The sequence below is a fragment of the Anarrhichthys ocellatus genome, unplaced genomic scaffold (genome assembly GCF_004355925.1).
Source record: "Anarrhichthys ocellatus isolate YVR2014 unplaced genomic scaffold, GSC_Weel_1.0 scaffold1897, whole genome shotgun sequence".
Classification (NCBI taxonomy): domain Eukaryota; kingdom Metazoa; phylum Chordata; class Actinopteri; order Perciformes; family Anarhichadidae; genus Anarrhichthys; species Anarrhichthys ocellatus.
This window is the reverse complement of record NW_022281871.1, coordinates 1-8,766: the sequence shown is the minus strand read 5'-3', so window position 1 is coordinate 8,766 and position 8,766 is coordinate 1. Positions and strand designations below refer to the sequence as shown.

The 8,766-nt window shown below is 39.8% G+C and overlaps 2 protein-coding genes across 3 annotated transcripts; one reads left to right on the top strand and one right to left on the bottom strand.

Moving 5' to 3' along the window:
- Positions 1-387: 387 nt before the first annotated feature.
- LOC116377959 (arachidonate 12-lipoxygenase, 12S-type-like) lies at positions 388-6,108 on the top strand. The gene is made up of 6 exons (XM_031839728.1): positions 388-1,144; positions 1,241-1,410; positions 2,402-2,523; positions 3,460-3,560; positions 3,651-3,821; positions 4,146-6,108. The coding sequence occupies exons 1-6, from the start codon at positions 1,061-1,063 to the stop codon at positions 4,323-4,325; spliced, it is 828 nt and encodes a 275-aa protein (XP_031695588.1). The 5' UTR covers positions 388-1,060; the 3' UTR covers positions 4,326-6,108.
- Positions 6,002-8,264, bottom strand: LOC116377960 (ribonuclease kappa-A-like). 2 transcript variants are annotated; one of them, XM_031839730.1, is made up of 3 exons: positions 7,886-8,264; positions 6,984-7,107; positions 6,002-6,383 (listed from the first exon to the last, which is right to left on the bottom strand). In XM_031839730.1, the coding sequence occupies exons 1-3, from the start codon at positions 8,023-8,025 to the stop codon at positions 6,366-6,368; spliced, it is 282 nt and encodes a 93-aa protein (XP_031695590.1). In that variant the 5' UTR covers positions 8,026-8,264; the 3' UTR covers positions 6,002-6,365. The 2 variants fall into 2 exon arrangements, with proteins under 2 accessions (XP_031695590.1, XP_031695589.1); XM_031839729.1 differs by lacking the exon at positions 6,002-6,383 and having other exon boundaries at positions 6,407-7,107.
- Between the last annotated feature and the right edge of the window lie 502 nt (positions 8,265-8,766).

The window sequence follows — 8,766 nt, the reverse complement described above, 5'->3', positions numbered from 1 at the left end:
AATTTATTTTTTAATCCAGCTGTTATTTTACTTGAAATGAGAAGAACATTTATTCATGTATTTCTATGTATTATTTACAATCCATCCAGTTAAATTTGAAAAATGAGAATAATATTTGTTAAAATATAATTGATGTGTACTTTCTTTATTTGATTTGGCAGTTGTTTACTACACAGAGACGTTACTACTACTAGACTTCTTGAATATAGATATACCCAAATTATATATATATATATAAATAATTTGGGTTGTGGGTAATGACAATTACCCACATGACAATTTGGCTTGTCATTAAGGGGTGATGGTGGGTCCCGCAGCCAAACCAGTTGAGAACCACTGTTGTATAGAACTGTAGTTTTCAGTTAGTCTGTCAGGATATAGTGAAAGTTCGGGCAAATATGACAGAAAGTTGTTTTCATAAAAGTTACCAACTGCAGCTTTAATGTACATCAAATGCAGAGAGAACCAGACTTTTTATTTAAGACCTTTATTTATAATATCCCTTGTTCTGTGGTGAAGACAAACTCAACACTTCTTCCTATTTACCTGCTGTCTGAATTAATTCATAGATTCCCATATCACTAATTATATCAGTACAATAACAGAGTCATGTCATACTCACCACTGCTTAAAACAGATATTGTTGTTATCCACTAATTGGTTCCTGTCTCTTCCACTTTGTCATTTTTTTGATTGCTGTTAAGTTAATGAAACTCAACACACCCTGCAGAGATGTTTCACAATAAAAGACCACCAGTGGCTCATAATCCCTCACTTTTAATAGAAAGCTTTCAATTTGAAATATCTGCAGGAAGTGCTGAGTTTCACGAATGATAACGTGATAACAATTTAAAAAAAGTAAAAGTAGAAGCAACCGGAAATAATTAGTGAATGAAAACAATGCTTGTGTTAAAAAGAGAAGGGGACATGACTGTCGTGTTGTTATTGCTGAGGAATTACCTTTACTTTACCTTTACCTTTTTCCAGACCTTGATTAGTAACAGTTCAGCTGTTGGTGCTTTCATTTGAGACTCTGTTCTGTGTCTTCCCGCTGCAGCTCATGGCCCCTCATCTGCGTTACACTCTAGAGATCAACTGTAGAGGGCGCACTCAGCTCCTCTCGTCCACTGGCATCTTCAAAAGGGTGTGTCACCGGGCCCTCCGCCTCATCACAGATACATTATTGATTTAAAAACCCACTTGATGTGTTTAACGATCTAATGGGAATGATTGTGTGTAGGTTGTGTCTACGGGTGGTGATGGCCTGGTGATTCTGGCTCAGAGGGAGTACAAGGGCCTGACCTACCGCTCCCTCCAGCCTCCCAATGACTTCCCCGACAGAGGCGTCTCCCAGCTCCCAAACTATTTCTACAGAGACCACAGTCTGATGCTGTGGGAGGCCATACTCAGGTATTACACCCTGTGCTCATACTAGCAGCTGGTAGGACACAACAGCTGTCTGCTGCTTTATTCTGAAAACCAGAAGACCAAAGTGAAGTTACAGCGTCTTTATCTTCAATAATGGGACTAAATGAAATGGAATATTTAGGTGCTTGGTAGCTTGTTAAGCAATTTGAATCCTTCAGATTTGATTGGACCAGTAAACATAATTCACTATATTAAAATGTATTAAATGGTTTACAGTAAGCCAACCAGTATCTAGCAGATCTCACTTTGCTCACCATCCACACTGGATATGTTTCTAAAACAATGACTACAGCACACAGATACCTTTCTATACTAGTGTCCTCCTATCTATACCCAGATACATTCAAATCGCCACAGTATGGAAAAGCATCGATGCAGAGTCACTGTAGATCATTTTATATCTGGATTTTAAAAATATATATACTATAAAATGTCAAACACAAAATGTACTTCTGAATCACTTCATTGGACATTGAAGTGGCTGTGTAAATAGAGTATTACATCATCAGCATAAAGATATATTTTGTTTGAAGAGAAGGTGATGGGATGCACAGTTGCTCTGGATTTGCCCTGCAAGTGGTTCAATTGATATATCAAACAAAAGTGATGGAAAAGGGAAGCCCAGATGGGAGCTGATATGATATATGATAATGACTGGATAAAGTCCCATTCACATTTGTTAAATGCTTCCTCTGCGTTTCTTCACATGCTCATTTAGAAATGATAATGCTCAGTAAAAGTAAAGTAAAGTACCAAATATTTGTGTGACATAGGTTGCATTGTAAAATAAATATTTGCATTAAATGAACCTTTGCCAAGGTGTCTTGGTCTGGCTGATACGCTCCTCTGGATTTCTGTATGTTGGGTTGAGTTTCACACAAGCTCACTTCGTGCTATTGATTTGAGGGAATACATTCTGTAATTTGAGGACATCACGAGGGCCAGATGCATTTAACTGTGCCTCTTCCTTCAGTTTTGTCTCAGGTATGGTAGGCCTGTACTACCAGTCAGACCATGATGTGCAGGAGGACCTGGAGCTCCAAGCCTGGATTAGAGACATATCACTGGAAGGCTTCGCAGAACTCCCCAAGTTTGGTCAGTTATTAATATCCTGCATGTTTATCTTTATTTACACACAGGTTAAAAAGCACACTTCCATCAGGGCATTTTTATAAAGATCTTAAAGGTACTATGTGGAGCTTGTGACACCGGTGGCCATTAAGTGAACTGCAGTCAGCATCCTGTTGCTTGCACACCGAGCATTATTACATCACAATATATCATATCATATGATTGTATGATATTCCTATATTTTATTTGGACTATTGATTCTAATTAGCTTGCCGTTTGCGAATTGCTTCATTAGCTCACGGTACGAAGCAACAAAAACAAGATCCATGTCGCATAGCTAAGGTACAGCCATCTAGCTAACCTTAGCTTAGCATAGAAAGCAATAGTTAGTTATACTCCTTGGCTTTGTACCACTACATCATTTAATGTTGGCTAAAATCAACACCGTTTGTCGTAACACATTGGAATTATGGATCACGTTAGCTGGTGAAGTAATTTGGCAAGCTAACCAACTAACATATGCACTCAGATAGTATAACATTGGCGATAACGTTAGTGAGCAAGCAGGCTAAGGTTAGCCAGTTAGTTGTTACTTAGCATGCTCCATGGATATGCTGTTGTTTGCTTTGTAACATTAGCTGATAAAGTAATTTGCAAATGGCAAACTAGCCAATGGGATGGACCAGCGTGATGAAACACCAGGAGTCTGGATGAATTAGCTTAAGTTATCCACTCCAGACTCAAGTATTTTGCTACGTAGCTACACACTGTTGGTGCCGTAGGGGAGCTGTAGAGAGGCAAGGTACTCGGGAGCTAGCATAAATGTCACATCCTTCTGATGTCTCAATATGTACCATATGTCACATTTTTACAAAATTTGCAGGAATCATCCATTAAAACTGCTGTCAGAAATGATATATTGTTTGTGCATTTAATTATTGATGGTGTATGTCTGCTTAGGTCTGCCCAGTAAGCTCAGCACCAGAGAGGAACTCTCCACCCTGCTGTCAGTGGCCATCTTCATCAGTACCGCCCAGCACGCTGCCACTAACAACGGACAGGTGCTGAACACCACAAGGAGTCCACACCACAGTCACATCCTGCACAGAGGGGCTTTAACTCATTCTCTCTCTGTTGGTGGTTTTTCCCAGTTTGACTGGTGTGCCTGGGTCCCCAACACCCCCTGCACCATGAGACTCCCTCACCCAACAGACAAGGATGCTGTCACCATGGAGATGATCATGGCCACCCTTCCTGATGTCAGCCAGTCCTGTGTGCAGATGGCTATCACATGGCATCTGGGGCGAGCACAGCCAGACGCAGTGAGTCCACCTCTGTCTGCTTTATGTAGCAATAGATCATATATTAAACAAGGACTCCAAATTCTAATTTTGATCAGCTGACATTGCTGATGAGTGAAAGGGTCGAGTATGGAAGCCCAAGGCAAGTGAAAAAATAAAATTCTGTTCATCCATTTTTTACGTCTGAACATAAATGTTTTGTCTGCTGTGTTTATTATTTAGAAACAGGTGAAAAAGGAGGTTTTGTGTTTGTTTCAGACAGCACACACCACCCTGACACTAGAGGCCATGATGTTCATGAATATTTTATAAAATAGACGTACTGATGTGTTTTCTCCCGCCTAGATTCCATTGGGCCAATACACAGTGGAGCACTTCACGGAGGGGCGGGCCCAGGAGGTGATTGACAGGTTCACAGCAGAGCTGAAGGAAATTGAGAAGCACATCATGAGTCAGAATGAAGGACTGGAGCTTCAGTACCTGTTCCTCCTGCCCAGCCAAATAGAGAACAGCATCACTATATAAAGAGACTAACAGACTACAAGATTATTGCAGAAAAAGATTCTAATTACATCTGCTGTGATTTATGGAGGCCCTGAGAGGCAAGTGAGACCTTTGCACACTGTAAATGGATCCCTCGTTTATTTTGTGGGATTAATTTGCACATCAAAATATATTTTTTAACTGTTTTGAGCTTTCTGACAGGCCACAAAATATTATGGGGCGACACAATTTTCTTATGGAGCGAGGTCGTTTATTTCTGAGCTTTCGCACTAAAGGCGTCGACCAATCCCGTTGTGCGGAACAGACATGTTCAATACGTCCACTATAGTGTTCAACAACATAAAGGCTCTGTGGTCCGAACCAAGATGACAAACTTTATTACTACTTTCAACCTTGACAAAGGCAGTGCAGACCAGATCCACTTCTTTTGCTCTTACTTATCACAATAAAAGCCCTGGACACATACATTACACATTCGTAAGTGTTTACCAGAGGGAGCTCAAATTCAGTCAGAGCATTGTGCTTAAAGGAAACTCATGAAAATATGTTGCAGTAGCTTCAGGCTAAACAACAGTTCAGACGCTGCCTGCATGAATCTATTCAAATCTTTTATGTAAAAGTGTTGCCAAATCGCTGCCGGTATGAATAGTTTTGATGCAAAATATTTGTCGCCGAGTATTTAGCATTTTCGTGTTGTTTATTTGTCACAGCTCCAGTGTGTAAAGGCCTGGAGACTGATCTCAAATGTTTTCTCTCCTATGTGTATAAATTAAGAACAGGTGGAAAATAGATCATTTTAGTTAGTTTTTCATCTGTGAAGACAGGTGAAAAAAAAAAGCATTCATGTTGTCTTCCAGGCGAGTTCTAATTTACTTACTAACACAGTAACTCCACAGCACTCCAAGCTTGTGTTTGGAGTGCATGGAGAAACTAAAACATGAACGCTTCTAGTCCTTTTTAGGTAGTGGTGCACTTCAGCCTCTTGTGGCCGAAGTGAGTACTACACTAATATTGTAATAATATTAAAAAACAAATAGCCTACCGAACCTTTAAAAAAAAAAAAAAAAAAAAAGTTTCACTTACCTTTCGGAGCTTCCTTAACGATTCAATGTTGTAAAAACACAGAAAAAATGTGAGAAAGCTAAGTAGGGAAAAAATACATACATTTCTATGAATATTAGACCATTTATGTTTTTTATGACATGTTAAAATGATCAGCCAGTGTGTCTGAATGTCTACCAGAGGCAGTTGGGTTGTGTGTCAGCCACATCAACACCATGGTCACCACATCCAACGTGGCATTTTTTACCAAATTGTGCTCATAATTGAAGCATGAAACATACCATTGAGTGGAATGCTGGAGACGTAGAGTTGTTTCTGTCTCTGAAAACGCTGCATCGGGTGGTCGATGGGGAAGGGGTCAAAGGTCGTGGACCAGGAGTCGGTGGTCAGTCGAAAGGCCAAGGAGGAAATTTACCACGTTGAGCTAAGCTATTTTTGTCAGTGCGCTTTTGATTTTATTCTATAGCCAATATTTTCATCTTTAAGTATTTACCACATTTTTGTATATTTTATATTCTGGTAATTACGGCGACAGTTGTTGATGTGTTGAAAAGCTAGAAAGTCATGAAGCAAGTTAACTTTGAAGAAGTGAAACATCGGAGCTGGTGGGAAATAAACAGTCAAATGAAGCTGACTCAGGTCTCAACATACCTTTAATGTTTGAAATGGATGCTGGACATTACAATAAGGACAAGCTTCAGAATATGATTTCAAGCCGACAGAAATAAATAACTTGATATGACTAACATTCCACACAGACACTCTTGTACAGTACAGTAGGTATCAAACCCAGGACACAATAATTTACAACCTTTTACATTTTTCAACAAGAAGAATCTCTGAGACAACAACAACTATTAGCGTTCCAGTGGTTCTTTCTTTCTTACGAATTCAGTTAATCATTTCAACCCTTGTGATCAGAGGTAGAATTAATCTCATTTTAAATAAACTGATCTTCCTCACACAGCCGCTGGGAGCTCCTGAGTGCAGCAGGTGGCGCTAGTGCACCAGGTACTCCTGAAGAAGAACAACAGAAAAAACATGCATAATTAACAGCAGAGAAAATTATTTTTCATAAATCATAAATCAGTTTAATCATTAAATATTATACTGGTGGATGGATATTGGTTTTAAATAATGATCATGATATGACTACTTTCACACATACTCTATTCCTAATCATAATGTGTGTGATTTAATGTTTTATTTGGGGATTTACATTTTCAGCCCTTTTTTTGATAATTCTTAAAGAAAACATGACGGCTATCTTGTTTGTTCGGTCCAAAGCATTCCAGGGGTCATATTTTAAAGGGGACATATCATGCCCATATTCGGGTTCATACTTGTATTTTGGGTTTCTACTAGAACATGCTTTGATGTTCAGAAAAGACAATTTGTTTTCCTCATACTGTCTGTCTGAATGTACCTGTATTCCCCCTGTGTCGGAAACGCTCCGTTTTAGCGCCTGTCTCTTTAAGACCAGTCTGTTCTAATTTGCTTGCGAGAAAAATATGGCGCATCTTTATAAAAGGTGTAGTTCTCAAGCCGTTCTAATGAGCCTGCATGTGACATTAGAAGGAGAGTCAAGTCTGATCGGGGTTTAACAAATGTAATCACCTTCTGCTTGTTGAGCTTCATCTGGCAGGTGGAGAAGGCTCCAAACAGGATGTAGATAGCAGCTGCTATGAAGCAGTTGTAGCCCACACTGTTGTACATGGCGTAGATCCTCTGAGGGTTTCCACTGGGGGGGGGGGGACACAGCAGCATTAAAACCTACCAAGTAGTGCACATCTCACAAAAAGTCTTAAAGCAGTAACTGTTTCAAAATAGATAGATACTTTATTCATCCCACAAGGGGAAATTTGTTAAAATACAAATTGTACTGTTCAAGAAACAGTTGTCTTTGTGTTAGAGGTGCAATGTGTAAGATCTGGCCGGAATTGTAATTTAACTTTTACAGTCAACGAATGAACTGTCATGATCAGCACAATGTGAAGAGGTACAGTGCTGACGTTACGTTGCAGAGATATCGACTGAAATGGTCATGCTAACCAGCTAGCCGTGGCCGTCCTGTCTTTTAATACCACTTGGTCCCCCGAGACGGGATAGTGAGACACTGTAGCGTCCAGACTGTCCTCAGGCCAACATGAGGAGGAGGAGGAGGAGAAGAAGTATTGTTTTTTTATCTTATGCTGCATTTGCACTATAAGCAACAAAAGCAGTCAGCGAGTCCCCGTTGAAGCGTTGTTCGAACGCTCACTGGCATAAATGTCCGAGTTTCAGCAATTCCGTAGAATTTTGCCTATTGTTGACCTGCTGTTCGTTAGGCGTTTGGCTGTTGACTGTAACTTGAGATCGTACGGACCGTAGAGGTTGTAGAGGTGAAACACCGACCCCTACTTGTTAGGAACATGTGGCCAGATGTGACACACCGCCCCTTTAATTAGAGAGAGGCTGAGGCATCGAGCCTCGGTGCGGCCGTGTACATCTGGAGTGAGGTGTGACGGTAAAGGCCTTACTCCTGGTAGATGCTGTCATCAGTCACGGGCACATCTTCAATCAGCACGGCTGAATGTGTGGTGAAGAAGATCCCCAGCATGGCCTGAGGAAGAGGAGGGAGACTCGTTACTGAAGGGCACCTGAAGATACGAATTAACATTCAATTACATGCATGTCTCGTATAATTGGTTAAAAATACAAAAAAACATTTGAGGATCTTTATGTGATGAACACCAGACATTATGAATTATACCTAAATACCAAAGTATGATTATGCACAATGTAAATATTTTATTACATCAAATGAATCTGAGCAAACCTAGTAACGTGCAACATTCAACAACAACATACAAGCAGTGGGTACGGAAAGTATTCAGACCCCTTTAAATTTTTCACTCTTTGTTTCATTGCAGCCATTTGCTAAAATCAAAAAAAGTTCATTTTCTCAGCACCCCATCTTGACAGAAAAAAACAGAAATGTAGAAATTTTTGCAAGTTTATTAAAAAAGAGAAACTGAAATATCACATGGTCATAAGTATTCAGTCCCTTTGCTGTGACGCTCATATTTAACTCGCATGCTGTCCATTTCTTCTGATCCTCCTTGAGATGGTTCTACTCCTTCATTGGAGTCCAGCTGTGTTTAATTAAACTGATTGGACTTGATTAGGAAAGGCACACACCTGTCTATATAAGACCTTACAGCTCACAGTATATGTCAGAGCAAATGAGAATCATGAGGTCGAAGGAACTGCCCAAGGAGCTCAGAGACAGAATTGTGGGAAGGCACAGATCTGGCCAAGGTTACAAAAGAATTTCTGCAGCACTCAAGGTTCCTATATATGTATGTATATAGGAACATACATATATATATATATACATATATATATATATATATATACA